Below are 20,234 nucleotides of genomic sequence, written 5' to 3' on the forward strand. Positions count from 1 at the left end.
GAGTACAATTCATTGCCTTTTTAACATCTACAGTGTGTGTATACAAAGTGATAAATTGCGTCATAAATGCTTCGTCGGAAGGCAACACTGAGTTAACCAATATAACTTGGGATTATCATTGTTTAAATGTATCCATAAAACAGCTAAAATGCACCTAATGACCTTTTGACCAACATGTTTTTAATACTGTACTTTCAACAAATAGGGGATCAGCTAGGGGCCCACCTAGCGTGTTTTAATAAAGATTAAACTTAATAAACTTTGCAAATGCAAGTTATATTTTCTGAGATCCGAGGCAGACTTTTTATGTAGGCATTGACCGTGCAATTGTATTTTGGATTTGTACAAACATGGCAAAAGCATAAAAAAGAAAGAGGCCTTCCTTAAACTATATGCAGGGTTTTGCAACATGACCTCCTTGTCTTATATCAGATGTTTACTACGGCAAAAATATATTTTAATGAGTAGAACATCAATGTATGTGGGCAAAGGAGTCCAAGCATTTGCCAGATTGCAATGTTTTCCAAAACGTTCTTTGGCATTATTATTTAAATAAAAGTTTACCAAACTTGGCCAAGTGGTTCATACAACTTTTAAGATACTCTGAATTTGAAAATTTTGTGTATGTATTATTTCAGGAGTGCTGGGATTTGATGAGAAAACAGGCTTCTGGTTGATCCAAAGCACGCCAAGATTCCCCCCTGCGTATAAGGATGGCTACAGCTTCCCGAGTACAACAAATGCCCAGTCCTTCCTGTGTGTTTCCATGGAAACCAGTAAAAACCTCAATGAAATTGGTATGTGTAATGTTAGTTTCAAATCCCAAGTGTGTTACAGAAGTTTTAATGAAAATTTTAAACCTTGTATCAACCCTTTATATTATTGTTTCCTCAGTGTGTGAAACTAGCCTGTCTACAAACTTTGAGATTTCTGTAGCCCGAGCCAGATTTCCATAGCCGATTAGTTTACAGAAAAAACATGGGGCATTTTTATGAGTACTTTATATATTCAGTTAAAGATGCAATATGGCAGTGGGCTGGTCCTGTTAAAATGTGTTGTCAGGGGCTGGGAATGATGGGGGTGTTGTTTTTTAAAGGGGGTGGGGGGCTTGTTCTGTCAACCTGTGTTGCAAGTGGGATTGAGGAGTTGGTGAAGAGGGGAGGGGGGGGCGGGTGGACCTGAAAAGGCTGAAATATCAATCCGTGTGAATTTACATATCTATTGCCATACATTATGACAGTTAATATTGCATATTGATCCATAAATGTGATGAAAAACAGCCATTTCTGGATTCAATACAGCTAAATTCACTAATCCCAGAAACTTTACATCGAACAATTCATTTTTATGTTGAATGAACAATTTCTTTAGACTTTCATGAAAAATGTTTTTTTTCTCCAGATTCGGGGAAAAACATGATATAATTTGCAAGGGGAATGGGTTTGATATTCAGACCCGTGGGAACTTTACACAAAAGCTGCTGTTAAAATATGCTGCTTGTGGTATAAGTAACAGGAGTTCACTGTCAGTATTAGGGTTTTACTAACATCTTTTACATATTTTTCAGTAACAACTTAAAATAAACATCAAATTTTCAATATCTCCCTATATCCAAAGGAGTATTGACAGTCTGAAGTTGATTTTCGTCAAAATAATCATATTCAAGCAGTGTAGTATTGCTTGACAAGGGAGATCACTGCTTCAGGAATTATTTGTAGCGTTGAGAAATCCGGAAGTCGGTAGACGGTATTGATGTAAACAAGGACTCAACAATTTTTCAAATCATCAAGCCCGATAATTTCATAGGGAATCGGGCTATCTTAAAGAACTTTTTCGTAGCCTGGGTCATTTTTTTCGTCGCCTCTGGCGATCGGGCTACCATTAATTTCGCACACTGTTTCCTGTAAGAAATTGTACATATAAAATTACATGTTTTTCAAATAGATTACATAAAGTACATTAATTACATTTTTCTTTGTTTATTGTATACTGTTTATGTCCTATTACACGTGCCAGCCACATGTCTTTGTAAGAACCCTCTGTGCTAAATAAGAACCATTTTTCACCATTCAGCAAACTTCTTGAAGTCAGCTATATTTGATAATCAGTCATGTTTAGAGTCATGAATATCAAATAGTGACTGTGCGTGTCACAATTACCCATCATCTAGATGGTAGGCAGAGTTGAAAGCCTGGGACTGACCATTCAGCGATCAGTATCTGCAACAGCATAGCTGTTTACACTTTCTGTGAAAATCAATGAAATGGTCCAATGAACATTTTGCTGAAATATATCAATACACAACTTTTGGCAAGAATGAGAAATGTTAACAATGTAGGTATTGGTATAGCTAATAATAGGGTATAGGTTTATATGCATGACATCAGCAGTCTGAGCAGATGCTCTATAAACAAATGGCACGGATGGTATGCTTTTCTTTGGAACAATTTTTTTCAGGTTGCAGAATCATAAATAGACCAGCAAAACCCCCACGTCTTATAGGACATTTATGGTATCTACATGTTGTTATGTCATTTCTATATTATACTACATGTTTTATACAATTGTCAGTTCTTTATATATAATAATGATATTATTTCATATGATGTGTTTCTAGGACTACAGCTTCAATACAACTGGCCAAAGATTTATGATAAAAACCTGCCACAATTTGCTGCCCAGTATAAAGAGTTTGGGGCTGCCTTGAACGGAAAGCATGTTGATGTGGCACCCTGGTATCGGGAAACAAAACTAGTCTCTTTGGCTGGAGTCCTGTTCTTGTCTTTTGCCAAATACTCCGACTGGGGAAAAGGTGAGGAAAGAATGTTATAAGCTAGTTTTATTGATTGGAGTATTTTTATAATGAGAATTGTTTGCTAAGGCCTAAAAAGTTACATTTGGTTGGGGCTACCCGACCCTACCTACGAAATAGGTGCCGACCCTACCATTTGTATAGTCTGTTGGTAAAAATAATAAAAAAAAAATCTTTTTTTAAGGGTGTGTTTTAATATGTAGTTTAAAAGCTTTAAAGCTTTATACAGAAGATTACTTAACCACCAATTCTCCAATGATTACAATAAAATTCTAACATAAAGGGTATGGTTAATAAAAAAAGAAAAGAAAAAAGCCTACCTACCCTACCTGTTTTTGAAAAGGATGTAACCCTAACCAAACCATTTAATTTGTTTAACCTGACTGTTTTGTTTAAAGTCCCATTATGTTTTAGTGATGTAAACTTATTTTTTTGTACGTATATCCAAATGACATTACATTTTTTTTACATTTTTAACCCCCCAAAATGCGCAACAAAACCGAAAATTTCTTTAGTATAATCTGAATTCAATGCACAAATCGTCATTACGAAATTTGCATATCACATGACTTTCTGAATATCTAGAATTCTATGTTGCTTTTATATACTAATGATTTGCATTTTTAGTTTTAAAAAGTTTTCCCGGTATGCATCTGTAAACACTTATTTTATCATTATTTTACTCTATGATATCGATATTGCAGAAAAAATACAGTTATAATATAAAAAAGTATGTTGGTTATAGCTGGGCACAAACCCACGCCGGCCTAATGAAGAAAAAATAAAACTAGTTATTTAAAACCTGAACCTCTAGACCACCAGGAATTGCTTAAAAGCAATAGATATTTTGACACCTTAACCATACATCGATAACATCACATGATAATGTCAATTAACCAATTGCTCAACAACAAAGCTGTTTATGCTTAATATATGAAAATTGTGGTCTTCAAACACTATATTTGAGCAAATATCAACATTTGCTGGAGGGTTCCGGATTTTGGTATCTTAGTTTTAACATTCCTCATGATTTTCCACACTTTATTTCGTCATACACAAAAAGTGAATTCTACAAAAGCATGAGTGAGTACCAATCAGTGATTTTTCATTTTGAAACACTTGCATCACATTTAGTACAGAAACATGAGCTGAATTTCATTATGTGTTATTTCATTTGAAAATGTTTAGTATTTCTCTAGTTATTTCTCAAGTCTATTCCGGCAACAGCTCTGATACTGATTGCAAAGCCCTTTGCTTCGCCCACTTATCTAACTCATTAGCATATAGCGAGTGAATGTGGAGTCACGGACACTACGGACCATGGACATTACGGACCAGACATTACGGACCAGATTTAGGGATACTACGGACCAGATGCAGGGACATTACGGACCAGATTTAGGGAAATTACGGACCAGATTAAGAAACTTACGGACAATGATTTATAATGTTTTTAAACATTTGTTTTTAATTTATTCACTCATTAGTCTAAATAAATACTTGAATATGAGTGCTCAGTATGACAATTATCTTTAATGTAACTGTGAAAAATCCCATGAAATTCCAATGTTAAACATCAATGTATTTTTAATAAATTATTATAATAATGTGAATAATAATGAACGAAATATGTTTTTATCTTAAAATGTACCATATTTCGGAACATTACGTACCATGAACTAAACATTACTCACAGTTTGTTTAAGAACAAAATATATAATATAATTGAGATAATTATGGGCATTGATTTATTATTTTACATACAACTTATGTGTATTTGTAAATGTGAATATTAATGTTTTCATATACATGTGATAGATTGCTTTCTGAAATAAACTTTGGATCGTTATATGTGTTTGTTTTCCGTTTCATCTGTTTAAATTGAAAGGTTCAGTGAAAGTGCGCCGTCACAATGGGTTTTCACACTTTCATGATTGCCAATTAAAGGTTGTCAGTATAATGTTTGTTTCTTTTGTAATATACCGCCGATAATTACAGGTACAATTATAACTAATAAACACTAATTAAGGCAACAGAAATTGCCAGTTTTAAACATCAGTTTGCAAGAATTGCAACAAACACATATCATTTATGTAATATAAAGCAAGAGTTGCGGTTTACATCCTCACAATTTCCTCTGCCATAAAACTGAATAGATCTATAAGTATGCCGTGCGCTCGTTGTATCCCCAGTCCAGGCGCATGAAATACCGATTATGTGCAAGCTTGTTAAGGAAAGGAAGCTGTGCCGCTACCAACGCAAGGCTTCAACCTTGACACAAGGCCGGCTCATGAAGCTTTGGGCGGAGTATTCTGCTTACGAGTTGTCTACAAGCAGTCTGCTCAAAGCATGTGCGAGACTTTTTGGGCCTGTTTAGATATGAATGGTGGCTTTGGTGACATTCGCTGTATTGTTATTGTTGTATTGCATTCGCGATTCATGTATACACTGATATGTCCTTATATGTTCTCGATTTATTTTGGGAAATAAACTATTTTGGAAAATATTTCTTCTGTTGCTTTTAATTGATTTAACTGCCAACCTTTCAAATTTCGTTGATTATTATTCACATAATGTTATAAATACATAGGTCTTTAACACCTTTTGGAATTTCACAAGATTTTATATTGAATCATTGATCTATTCGAATTTCAGAGGATTTTTCACAGTTATATGGAAGATATAACGTCATACTGAGCACTCGTATTCAAGTATTTATTAACAAATTAAAAACCAATGAGTGAATAATTTAAAAAAAAATGTTTAAATCATGGTCCATTAGTTTCTGAAAATGGTCCGTAATGTCCCTAAATCTGGTCCGTAGTGTCCCTAAATCTGGTCCGTAATGTCTGGTCTGTAATGTCCATGGTTTGAGTGTCCGTAATTCATTTGAGCTATGTTGCACAGCTTAATTTGCAGCCAGATAACACATTGGGGTTAAACCCGATTCATAGCCAGTTATGGTAAAAGAAGGGGGCTTTTTATAGAACCCTTTTATATGTCCCAAAATGACATATGACACGTGTTTACAGTTTAGTGTATTATGATCACATTCACACCTCTGGCATTAGGGGACAATTGTTGTAAAAACAAGACAAACAAACTATATAAACAACAACACTGTTGTATGTAAAAGTTTTTTTTCTCTTTATTGATTTTTTTTTCGAATATTCGAATACTGATTTTGACATTCGAATACCAAAGGTTTGATCGAATATTCGTTTGCATCCCTACTTTCATGATATTTTATTGACCTGTTTAAGCTAAGTGTTAACTTCACCTTGTATACTGAGCCTAATTTACCCCAGCAAAAATCTGTGTTCTCATCAAGTTTTGATAGCTATCAATACAATCGATGTTGAGGCAAACAGAAGCTTTGGTAAATATGCGTATGCTTATAAAATGCATTTATAACGCTGATTGAACCCTAAAAGTGCCGGTTCTTGTCTGTATTTTCAGACCTGTATGCTGACTGGCTGGCTCCGAGGTTTCAGGACTCGCTGCTTGTGGAGACCTGGCAGAATGGGATAGAAAAAATGTGCTCCAACTGTACGGGGACATACCAGGTGAAGGACTTTAATATACCCTGGGCCACAGCCAATTGTACAAAAACTGTTTAGTTCTTTGGTTTGGTAAAAGTAAACTGAATGGTTACCATAGTGATTGATCAATATTTATCCAGTAATTACTTTCAGCCAGTCAAAGTAAAATGCGCATACAAGCTTATAATATAACCTGCAGACAACTTAGCAATGTCTTATACAATTGATCATCACTGCCTTAAATGAAGTAAACAATCATTAATATCAACCCCTTGGAAATACTTACATTCCACCATACTTTTAAGCTCCCTTTGGCAAAATGGGTAATATAGGTTATAGGTTATAGGTAGAAAGTCTTGTCCATAATAACTACTGAATTTGGAGAACAGTTTGACCTATGACAATGAAAGAGCAGTGGTAGGTTGCCCTTGACCAGTAGATGACCTATATTGTTTTAGTTCAATAGGTCAAAGGTCATGGTCAACAGTCACACGAAAACTTTGTCTGCAAATTAACTTGAGAACAGTGTACGTGTACCTAGGATCATGCTACTTCACAATAACTAGAGAAGATTATTACGTAGAACCTAGTACAATGAAAGAGCAGTGGTAGGTTGCCCTTGTAGATGCCCCATATTGTTTTTGAGGTAAGCAGGTTATGGTCACAGTCAGCAATCAAGTCTTTTTCTTCTCAATAACCTGAGAATCATTAAACCTAGGACCTGTTGGCTTCCATTAAAACTTAATTATAAATATTTTGGCAGTGCAGACAACTATCCAGTCATCTTGAAACGTAGTGACAATGAATGTGGGCTCAATGGCCATGCCAAATTTGATCATGAGATGAATTGCCCCTAGAACTACCAGAGTTATGCCCCTAGTACACGGAAATACAGAGGGTTTAATATTCAGTATATTGTCGTTGCTTCATCTGTCCATCCACATTAGATTATTTATTTATGGTAATATATTTGGTTTAACAATGAATGTACCAGAAGGTCATGGTAATATATTTGGTTTGACTATGAATGTTCCAGTAGGTCATGGTCATATATTTGGTTTAACAATGAATGTACCAGTAGGTGATGGTAATGTAATTTGGTTTGACTATGAATGTTCCAGTAGGTCATGGTCATATATTTGGTTTAACAATGAATGTACCAGTAGGTGATGGTAATGTAATTTGTTTGACTATGAATGTACCAGAAGGTCATGGTAATATATTTGGTTTAACAATGAATGTACCAGTAGGTGATGGTAATGTAATTTGTTTGACTATGAATGTACCAGAAGGTCATGGTAATATCTTTGGTTTGACTATGAATGTTCCAGTAGGTCATGGTAATATATTTGGTTTGACTATGAATGTTCCAGTAGGTCATGGTAATATATTTGGTTTGACTATGAATGTTCCAGAAGGTCATGGTAATATATTTGGTTTGACTATGAATGTTCCAGTAGGTCATGGTAATATATTTGGTTTGACTATGAATGTTCCAGTAGGTCATGGTAATATATTTGGTTTGACTATGAATGTTGCAGTAGGTCATGGTAATATATTTGGTTTGACTATGAATGTTGCAGTAGGTCATGGTAATATATTTGGTTTGACTATGAATGTTGCAGTAGGTCATGGTAATATATTTGGTTTGACTATGAATGTACCAGTAGGTCATGGTAATATATTTGGTTTGACTATGAATGTACCAGTAGGTCATGGTAATATATTTGGTTTGACTATGAATGTACCAGTAGGTCATGGTAATATATTTGGTTTGACTATGAATGTTCCAGTAGGTCATGGTAATATATTTGGTTTGACTATGAATGTTCCAGTAGGTCACGGTAATATATTTGGTTTGACTATGAATGTTCCAGAAGGTCATGGTAATATATTTGGTTTGACTATGAATGTACCAGAAGGTCATGGTAATATATTTGGTTTGACTATGAATGTTGCAGAAGGTCATGGTAATATATTTGGTTTGACTATGAATGTTGCAGAAGGTCATGGTAATATATTTGGTTTGACTATGATTGTACCAGTAGGCCATGGTAATATATTTGGTTTGACTATGAATGTTCCAGTAGGTGATGGTAATATATTTGGTTTGACTATGAATGTTCCAGAAGGTCATGGTAATATATTTGGTTTGACTATGAATGTTCCAGAAGGTCATGGTAATATATTTGGTTTGACTATGAATGTTCCAGTAGGTCATGGTAATATATTTGGTTTGACTATGAATGTACCAGAAGGTCATGGTAATATATTTGGTTTGACTATGAATGTTCCAGAAGGTCATGGTAATATATTTGGTTTGACTATGAATGTTCCAGAAGGTCATGGTAATATATTTGGTTTGACTATGAATGTTCCAGAAGGTCATGGTAATATATTTGGTTTGACTATGAATGTACCAGTAGGTCATGGTAATATATTTGGTTTGACTATGAATGTTCCAGTAGGTCATGGTAATATATTTGGTTTGACTATGAATGTACCAGTAGGTGATGGTAATATATTTGGTTTGACTATGAATGTACCAGTAGGTGATGGTAATATATTTGGTTTGACTATGAATGTACCAGTAGGTGATGGTAATATATTTGGTTTGACTATGTATGTACCAGGAGGTGATGGTAATATATTTGGTTTGACTATGTATGTACCAGTAGGTGATGGTAATATATTTGGTTTGACTATGAATGTACCAGTATGTGATGGTAATATATTTGGTTTGACTATGAATGTTCCAGAAGGTGATGGTAATATATTTGGTTTGACTATGTATGTACCAGTAGGTCATGGTAATATATTTGGTTTGACTATGAATGTACCAGTAGGTGATGGTAATATATTTGGTTTGACTATGAATGTACCAGTAGGTGATGGTAATATATTTGGTTTGACTATGAATGTACCAGTAGGTGATGGTAATATATTTGGTTTGACTATGAATGTTCCAGTAGGTCATGGTAATATATTTGGTTTGACTATGAATGTTCCAGTAGGTCATGGTAATATATTTGGTTTGACTATGAATGTTCCAGTAGGTGATGGTAATATATTTGGTTTGACTATGAATGTTCCAATAGGTCATGGTAATATATTTGGTTATATATTTGGTTTGACAATGAATGTACCAGTAGGTCATGGTAATATATTTGGTTTGACTATGAATGTACCAGTAGGTCATGGTAATATATTTGGTTTGACTATGAATGTACCAGTAGGTGATGGTAATATATTTGGTTTGACTATGAATGTTGCAGAAGGTCATGGTAATATATTTGGTTTGACTATGAATGTTCCAGTAGGTCATGGTAATATATTTGGTTTGACTATGAATGTTCCAGTAGGTCATGGTAATATATTTGGTTTGACTATGAATGTACCAGAAGGTCATGGTAATATATTTGGTTTGACTATGAATGTACCAGAAGGTGATGGTAATATATTTGGTTTGACTATGAATGTACCAGTAGGTCATGGTAATATATTTGGTTTGACTATGAATGTACCAGTAGGTCATGGTAATATATTTGGTTTGACTATGAATGTACCAGAAGGTGATGGTAATATATTTGGTTTGACTATGAATGTACCAGTAGGTGATGGTAATATATTTGGTTTGACTATGAATGTACCAGTAGGTCATGGTAATGTATTTGGTTTGACTATGAATGTTCCAGTAGGTCATGGTAATATATTTGGTTTGACTATGAATGTTGCAGAAGGTCATGGTAATATATTTGGTTTGACTATGAATGTACCAGAAGGTCATGGTAATATATTTGGTTTGACTATGAATGTTCCAGAAGGTCATGGTAATATATTTGGTTTGACTATGAATGTTCCAGAAGGTCATGGTAATATATTTGGTTTGACTATGAATGTACCAGAAGGTCATGGTAATATATTTGGTTTGACTATGAATGTTCCAGTAGGTCATGGTAATATATTTGGTTTGACTATGAATGTTCCAGAAGGTCATGGTAATATATTTGGTTTGACTATGAATGTTCCAGAAGGTCATGGTAATATATTTGGTTTGACTATGAATGTACCAGAAGGTCATGGTAATATATTTGGTTTGACTATGAATGTACCAGAAGGTCATGGTAATATATTTGGTTTGACTATGAATGTTGCAGAAGGTCATGGTAATATATTTGGTTTGACTATGAATGTTCCAGTAGGTCATGGTAATATATTTGGTTTGACTATGAATGTTCCAGAAGGTCATGGTAATATATTTGGTTTGACTATGAATGTACCAGAAGGTCATGGTAATATATTTGGTTTGACTATGAATGTTGCAGAGGTCATGGTAATATATTTGGTTTGACTATGAATGTACCAGTAGGTCATGGTAATATATTTGGTTTGACTATGAATGTACCAGTAGGTCATGGTAATATATTTGGTTTGACTATGAATGTACCAGTAGGTCATGGTAATATATTTGGTTTGACTATGAATGTTCCAGAAGGTCATGGTAATATATTTGGTTTGACTATGAATGTTCCAGTAGGTGATGGTAATATATTTGGTTTGACTATGTATGTTCCAGTTGGTCATGGTGATATATTTGGTTTGACTATGTATGTTCCAGTTGGTCATGGTGATATATTTGGTTTGACTATGAATGTACCAGAAGGTCATGGTAATATATTTGGTTTGACTATGAATGTACCAGAAGGTGATGGTAATATATTTGGTTTGACTATGAATGTACCAGAAGGTGATGGTAATATATTTGGTTTGACTATGAATGTACCAGAATGTGATGGTAATATATTTGGTTTGACTATGAATGTACCAGAAGGTGATGGTAATATATTTGGTTTGACTATGAATGTACCAGTAGGTCATGGTAATATATTTGGTTTGACTATGAATGTACCAGAAGGTCATGGTAATATATTTGGTTTGACTATGAATGTACCAGAAGGTCATGGTAATATATTTGGTTTGACTATGAATGTTCCAGTAGGTCATGGTAATATATTTGGTTTGACTATGAATGTTCCAGAAGGTCATGGTAATATATTTGGTTTGACTATGAATGTACCAGTAGGTCATGGTAATATATTTGGTTTGACTATGAATGTACCAGTAGGTCATGGTAATATATTTGGTTTAACAATGAATGTACCAGTAGGTGATGGTAATATATTTGGTTTGACTATGAATGTTCCAGTAGGTCATGGTAATATATTTGGTTTGACTATGAATGTTCCAGTAGGTCATGGTAATATATTTGGTTTGACTATGAATGTTCCAGAAGGTGATGGTAATGTATTTGGTTTGACTATGAATGTACCAGAAGGTGATGGTAATATATTTGGTTTGACTATGAATGTTCCAGAAGGTCATGGTAATATATTTGGTTTGACTATGAATGTTCCAGTAGGTCATGGTAATATATTTGGTTTGACTATGAATGTACCAGAAGGTCATGGTAATATATTTGGTTTGACTATGAATGTTCCAGTAGGTCATGGTAATATATTTGGTTTGACTATGAATGTTCCAGAAGGTCATGGTAATATATTTGGTTTGACTATGAATGTACCAGTAGGTCATGGTAATATATTTGGTTTGACAATGAATGTACCAGAAGGTCATGGTAATATATTTGGTTTGACTATGAATGTACCAGAAGGTGATGGTAATATATTTGGTTTGACTATGAATGTACCAGTAGGTAATGGTAATATATTTGGTTTGACTATGTATGTACCAGTAGGTCATGGTAATATATTTGGTTTGACTATGAATGTACCAGTAGGTGATGGTAATATATTTGGTTTGACTATGAATGTACCAGTAGGTCATGGTAATATATTTGGTTTGACTATGAATGTACCAGAAGGTCATGGTAATATATTTGGTTTGACTATGAATGTTGCAGAAGGTCATGGTAATATATTTGGTTTGACTATGAATGTTCCAGAAGGTGATGGTAATATATTTGGTTTGACTATGAATGTTCCAGAAGGTGATGGTAATATATTTGGTTTGACTATGTATGTTCCAGTTGGTCATGGTAATATATTTGGTTTGACTATGAATGTTCCAGTAGGTCATGGTAATATATTTGGTTTGACTATGAATGTTCCAGAAGGTGATGGTAATGTATTTGGTTTGACTATGAATGTACCAGAAGGTCATGGTGATATATTTGGTTTGACTATGAATGTACCAGTAGGTCATGGTAATATATTTGGTTTGACTATGAATGAACCAGTAGGTGATGGTAATATATTTGGTTTGACTATGAATGTACCAGTAGGTCATGGTAATATATTTGGTTTGACTATGAATGTTCCAGTAGGTGATGGTAATATATTTGGTTTGACTATGTATGTTCCAGTTGGTCATGGTAATATATTTGGTTTGACTATGAATGTACCAGAAGGTCATGGTAATATATTTGGTTTGACTATGAATGTTCCAGTAGGTGATGGTAATATATTTGGTTTGACAATGAATGTACCAGTAGGTGATGGTAATGTAATTTGTTTGACTATTAATGTTCCAGTAGGTCATGGTAATATATTTGGTTTAACAATGAATGTTCCAGTAGGTCATGGTAATATATTTGGTTTGACTATGAATGTACCAGTAGGTCATGGTAATATATTTGGTTTAACAATGAATGTACCAGTAGGTGATGGTAATGTATTTGGTTTGACTATGAATGTACCAGTAGGTCATGGTCATATATTTGGTTTAACAATGAATGTACCAGTAAGTGATGGTAATGTAATTTGTTTGACTATGAATGTTCCAGTAGGTCATGGTGATATATTTGGTTTGACTATGTATGTTCCAGTTGGTCATGGTGATATATTTGGTTTGACTATGAATGTACCAGAAGGTCATGGTTATATATTTGGTTTGACTATGAATGTACCAGTAGGTCATGGTCATATATTTGGTTTGACTATGAATGTACCAGTAGGTCATGGTGATATATTTGGTTTGACTATGAATGTACCAGAAGGTCATGGTAATATATTTGGTTTGACTATGAATGTTCCAGTAGGTGATGGTAATATATTTGGTTTGACTATGTATGTTCCAGTTGGTCATGGTAATATATTTGGTTTGACTATGAATGTACCAGAAGGTCATGGTGATATATTTGGTTTGACTATGAATGTACCAGAAGGTCATGGTAATATATTTGGTTTGACTATGAATGTACCAGTAGGTGATGGTAATATATTTGGTTTGACTATGAATGTTCCAGTAGGTGATGGTAATATATTTGGTTTGACTATGAATGTACCAGTAGGTGATGGTAATATATTTGGTTTGACTATGAATGTTCCAGTAGGTCATGGTAATGTATTTGGTTTGACTATGAATGTACCAGAAGGTCATGGTAATATATTTGGTTTGACTATGATTGTACCAGTACGTGATGGTAATATATTTGGTTTGACTATGAATGTACCAGTAGGTGATGGTAATATATTTGGTTTGACTATGAATGTACCAGAAGGTCATGGTAATATATTTGGTTTGACTATGAATGTACCAGAAGGTCATGGTAATATATTTGGTTTGACTATGAATGTTCCAGTAGGTCATGGTAATATATTTGGTTTGACTATGAATGTTCCAGTAGGTGATGGTAATATATTTGGTTTGACTATGAATGTACCAGTAGGTGATGGTAATATATTTGGTTTGACTATGAATGTACCAGAAGGTCATGGTAATATATTTGGTTTGACTATGAATGTACCAGTAGGTCATGGTAATATATTTGGTTTGACTATGAATGTACCAGAAGGTCATGGTAATATATTTGGTTTGACTATGAATGTACCAGTAGGTGATGGTAATATATTTGGTTTGACTATGAATATTCCAGAAGTTCATGGTAATATATTTGGTTTGACTATGAATGTTGCAGAAGGTCATGGTAATATATTTGGTTTGACTATGTATGTACCAGTAGGTCATGGTAATATATTTGGTTTGACTATGAATGTACCAGTAGGTCATGGTAATATATTTGGTTTGACTATGAATGTACCAGAAGGTCATGGTAATATATTTGGTTTGACTATGAATGTACCAGTAGGTGAAGGTAATATATTTGGTTTGACTATGAATGTACCAGTAGGTCATGGTAATATATTTGGTTTGACTATGAATGTACCAGTAGGTGATGGTAATATATTTGGTTTGACTATGAATGTACCAGTAGGTCATGGTAATATATTTGGTTTGACTATGAATGTTCCAGTAGGTGATGGTAATATATTTGGTTTGACTATGTATGTTCCAGTTGGTCATGGTAATATATTTGGTTTGACTATGAATGTACCAGAAGGTCATGGTAATATATTTGGTTTGACTATGAATGTTCCAGTAGGTGATGGTAATTTATTTGGTTTGACAATGAATGTAGCATTAGGTGATGGTAATGTAATTTGTTTGACTATGAATGTTCCAGTAGGTCATGGTAATATATTTGGTTTAACAATGAATGTTCCAGTAGGTCATGGTAATATATTTGGTTTGACTATGAATGTACCAGTAGGTCATGGTAATGTATTTGGTTTAACAATGAATGTACCAGTAGGTTTGACTATGTATGTTCCAGTTGGTCATGGTGATATATTTGGTTTGACTATGAATGTACCAGTAAGTCATGGTAATATATTTGGTTTGACTATGAATGTACCAGAAGGTCATGGTAATATATTTGGTTTGACTATGAATGTACCAGAAGGTGATGGTAATATATTTGGTTTGACTATGAATGTACCAGTAGGTCATGGTAATATATTTGGTTTGACTATGAATGTACCAGAAGGTCATGGTAATATATTTGGTTTGACTATGAATGTACCAGAAGGTCATGGTAATATATTTGGTTTGACTATGAATGTTCCAGTAGGTCATGGTAATATATTTGGTTTGACTATGAATGTTCCAGAAGGTCATGGTAATATATTTGGTTTAACAATGAATGTACCAGTAGGTGATGGTAATATATTTGGTTTGACTATGAATATTCCAGTAGGTCATGGTAATATATTTGGTTTGACTATGAATGTTCCAGTAGGTCATGGTAATATATTTGGTTTGACTATGAATGTTCCAGAAGGTGATGGTAATGTATTTGGTTTGACTATGAATGTACCAGAAGGTCATGGTAATATATTTGGTTTGACTATGAATGTTCCAGAAGGTCATGTTAATATATTTGGTTTGACTATGAATGTTCCAGTAGGTCATGGTAATATATTTGGTTTGACTATGAATGTACCAGAAGGTCATGGTAATATATTTGGTTTGACTATGAATGTTCCAGAAGGTCATGGTAATATATTTGGTTTGACTATGAATGTACCAGAAGGTCATGGTAATATATTTGGTTTGACTATGAATGTACCAGTAGGTCATGGTAATATATATGGTTTGACTATGAATGTTCCAGTAGGTCATGGTAATATATTTGGTTTGACTATGAATGTTCCAGAAGGTCATGGTAATATATTTGGTTTGACTATGAATGTACCAGTAGGTGATGGTAATATATTTGGTTTGACTATGAATGTACCAGAAGGTCATGGTAATATATTTGGTTTGACTATGAATGTACCAGAAGGTCATGGTAATATATTTGGTTTGACTATGAATGTACCAGAAGGTCATGGTAATATATTTGGTTTGACTATGAATGTACCAGTAGGTCATGGTAATATATTTGGTTTGACTATGAATGTTCCAGAAGGTCATGGTAATATATTTGGTTTGACTATGAATGTTCCAGAAGGTCATGGTAATATATTTGGTTTGACTATGAATGTTCCAGAAGGTCATGGTAATATATTTGGTTTGACTATGAATGTTCCAGAAGGTCATGGTAATATATTTGGTTTGACTATGAATGTTCCAGAAGGTGATGGTTATATGTTTGGTTTGACTGTGAATGTTCCAGAAGGTGATGGTAATGTATTTGGTTTGACTATGAATGTACCAGAAGGTCATGGTAATATATTTGGTTTGACTATGTATGTTCCAGTTGGTCATGGTAATATATTTGGTTTAACAATGAATGTACCAGTAGGTCATGGTAATGTATTTGGTTTGACTATGAATGTACCAGAAGGTCATGGTAATATATTTGGTTTGACTATGAATGTACCAGTAGGTCATGGTAATATATTTGGTTTGACTATGAATGTTCCAGTAGGTCATGGTAATATATTTGGTTTGACTATGAATGTTCCAGAAGGTCATGGTAATATATTTGGTTTGACTATGAATGTACCAGTAGGTCATGGTAATATATTTGGTTTGACTATGAATGTTCCAGAAGGTCATGGTAATATATTTGGTTTGACTATGAATGTTGCAGAAGGTCATGGTAATATATTTGGTTTGACTATGAATGTACCAGTAGGTGATGGTAATATATTTGGTTTGACTACGAATGTTCCAGAAGGTCATGGTAATATATTTGGTTTGACTATGAATGTTCCAGTAGGTCATGGTAATATATTTGGTTTGACTATGAATGTTCCAGAAGGTGATGGTAATATATTTGGTTTGGCTATGAATGTAGCAGTAGGTTAGGGTGATATATTTGGTATGACTAGGAAACATTGTTTTTTAGATCTTTGTTGACCAGCAGAAAAAGTTTAAACATGAATTTTGGAGTGGGTTGGTCAAGATTAAACTCACAATCATTGTCAATGCATTTCTTTTTGAAACATCTCAATGTAGTCCACAATTGTTATGCTCCTTCACATATTGGTTTTCAAATGTCAGTCAGTTGTTCTTTCTGTCAGATGACCAATTAGTTCTAGGACTTTGAAACATCATTGGTAGGATGACCTTTGCCAGTAGATGACTACGGGTAATATTATTTTGGGTGTTTTGGAAACTTTGCCAATACAATATCTGTTGAGGAATTTCATTTCCCTTGCTAGCTTGCTGAAAACCAATAGATGACTCCTATCGATTTTCGTTTTGATAGCCAAGGTCATTTTTCATATTGTTTGGAAAGCTTTACTCACAATATCCTTGAAACTTGTAGCATTAACTGAACTAAATGGTTTTGGGGTCTGTTGGTCATAAGTCATTGTCACTGCATTTCTTCCTCAATATATCACTCAATGTATGAACACGAAGACAGGTGCAAGCTATTTTAGAAACGTCTCTTGTTATGATTTCATGTTTATTTTATCTGCAGGTGATGAACATAGCCACTCTGAAATTTAAGGCTAAAGGGTATGAGTTTAAGGAGACTCAGGATCACTCAAAGTGGGCCATAACCAATTCCAGCAATCTAGCCTGGGTCTGCATTGGGGACATCAACAGACAGGTGTGTTCTATATAGCATTTTATGTTTGTAGGTCACTCTGTTGCAAAGGTCAGTCAGACATGGAATAGGTCAGTATGGTATGTCATTATTGTGTCAGCCAGACATGTCATAATTTAGTCTGGTGTAGCAAGTCAGTTAGGTGTGACATACATGTAGGTTAGTCAGGTGTTTTAGCATACAAGGTAGGTCAAGGTCAGTCAGGCAGGGCATAGGTCAGTCAGGTATGGCATAGGTCAGTCAGGTAGGGCATAGGACAGTCAGGTAGGGCATAGGTCAATCAGGTAGGGCATAGGTCAGTCAGGTATGGCATTGGTCAGTCAGGTAGGGCATAGATCAATCAGGTAAGGTATACATGTAGATCAATCAGGTAGGGTATAGATCAGTCAGTTAGGGCATATCAGTAGGTAAGACAGGTAGGGCATAGGTCAGTCAGGTAGGGCATAGGTCAGTCAGGTAGGGCATAGGTCAGTCAAGTAGGGCATAGGGCAATCAGGTAGGGCATATCGGTTGGTCAGACAGGTAGGGCATAGGTCAGTCAGGTAGGGCATAGGTCAGTCAGGTAGGGCATAGGACAGTCAGGTAGGGCATAGGTCAATCAGGTAGGGCATATCGGTTGGTCAGACAGGTAGGGCATAGGTCAGTCAGGTAGGGCATAGGTCAGTGAGGTAGGGCATAGGGCAATCAGGTAGGGCATAGGTCAGCGAAGTAGGGCATAGGTCAGTGAGGTAGGGCTTAGGTCAATCAGGTAGGGCATAGGTCTGTGAGGTAGGGCATAGGTCAATCAGGTAGGGCATAGGTCAGTGAGGTAGGGCATAGGTCAATCAGGTAGGGCATAGGTCAATCAGGTAGGGCATAGGTCAGACAGCAGGGTAAGATCAATCATTAGGGCATTGATCATCCAGGTATGACATAAGCCAGTCGGGTGGGGCACAGATATGTCATATAATAAATAGGTCTGTCAGGTAGGGCATAGGTCAGTCAGGAAGGGCATATGTCAGTCAGAAAGGGCATAGGTCAGTAGGGTGGAGCACAGATCTGTCCTATAATACATACATGTAAATGTATGTCAGTCAGGTAGGGCATAGGTCATTCAGGAAGGGAATATGTCAGGACACACATGAATAGGGCACAGGTCAGTCATTTAGCAAGGAAAAAGCCATATCAAAATTAACTAATTGCTGAAATAAATAAAATAATAGTTAACGAAGTACTGTTTTTAAATCAGAATTTAATACATTAACTTGACACAATTTAAAACTAATTAATGTGTGAATGGGAAATGATTCTTAAAGCTGTTATTAAACAAGTGTTTACATGTACATGTTGCTGTTGTAAGTTTCAATGGTTGTCTAAGGACATTTTGAGGGCACATATATATTTGAGTTGGTGTGGATGTTTACTTCCTTTTCATGTTTGAAATTCTTAAATGGTGGCAGGTACCCCAGATGAAACGTCCAGGGGGCACTGTGTGTTTCCAGCATAAACAAGTGTGGACAGGCTTCAAGAACCTTGTCACAGGGATTCACAATTGCAAGGTCTACAACAAATGCATTCCACCTGATTTCTAAACCAACGCTTGTCTGGTTGTCTGCACATTATTTGCCAAAGGTGTTTGGTCCTTTAAGCAATGTCTAATCTTATATATGAAACTTTTTTTCTGTCAATATGTATAAAAAAAATCTTGCAATTTTAATACTTCTACAGATTATATTTTTATATGATTTATTTCAATGTGTGTTAGCTGACATTATTTATAAGTGCCATTAATCCGGTAATATTTGTGTCTCCTATTGAGCAATTGTTTGTTGTTATGTTAAATGATGATATCATTGCAGCTGGTTTCTATACTTTTGTCTATTTCCCATTAAATTCTATTATATACTGTGTCTTTGATCTTTACCGTCGGTGTACCGAATATTGTAAATCTGTTGCCAAATTTGTTTTTATCTCATTTATTCTTCTAATACAGCTGAAAACAACACGTGTCTCTCCGGTTCCATTGTAAGCTCCCTTGAAAAATGCACAAGTGGCTGGATATGTAATTTATACATCCCTTTTCGAATGCAGGTGTGGTTTGTTTCCCGCGCTAGGATATAATTCATACTGTGTTGTCCTGTTTGACTGAAGATATAGCTTGTTCTAGGATAACAGTTATACGATCTTGTCCCTTTTTCTTCGCTAGGATATTATTCATACTACAATTGTACCCTGTCCTGTTTGACAGCAGGTATGGTTTGTTTCCCTGGCTAAAGGATAATTATACCCCCGATAAACGAAGTTTGAAGGGGGTATATTGGAGTCACCCTGTGGTCGGTCGGTCGGTCGGTTTGTTGGTCGGTCCGTTGCAATTTACCTTGTCCGGAGCATAACTTAAAAACTACTGGATGGAATTGGATTAAACTTCATACAATGATAGAGCAAAATGAGAGGAAGTGCAGTGTACAATAACTATAACTCTATTCTTGCTTATTACTGAGTTATTGCCCTTTGTGACTTTTTTTTGTCCGGAGTATAA

The 20,234-nt window shown here is 35.0% G+C and overlaps 1 protein-coding gene across 1 annotated transcript in view; it reads left to right on the forward strand.

Moving 5' to 3' along the window:
- LOC128224282 (plancitoxin-1-like) overlaps positions 1–19,700 on the forward strand; it is a 41,427-nt gene extending 21,727 nt beyond the window's left edge. The window contains exons 4-8 of the mRNA XM_052934094.1: positions 639–797; positions 2,618–2,812; positions 6,272–6,378; positions 17,588–17,719; positions 19,156–19,700. Coding sequence (XP_052790054.1) covers positions 639–797; positions 2,618–2,812; positions 6,272–6,378; positions 17,588–17,719; positions 19,156–19,287 — 725 coding nt within the window. The 3' untranslated portion in view covers positions 19,288–19,700. The remainder of the gene's footprint in view (positions 1–638; positions 798–2,617; positions 2,813–6,271; positions 6,379–17,587; positions 17,720–19,155) is intronic.
- Positions 19,701–20,234: the final 534 nt, after the last annotated feature.

Source organism: Mya arenaria, chromosome 17, assembly GCF_026914265.1.
Source record: "Mya arenaria isolate MELC-2E11 chromosome 17, ASM2691426v1".
NCBI lineage: Eukaryota > Metazoa > Mollusca > Bivalvia > Myida > Myidae > Mya > Mya arenaria.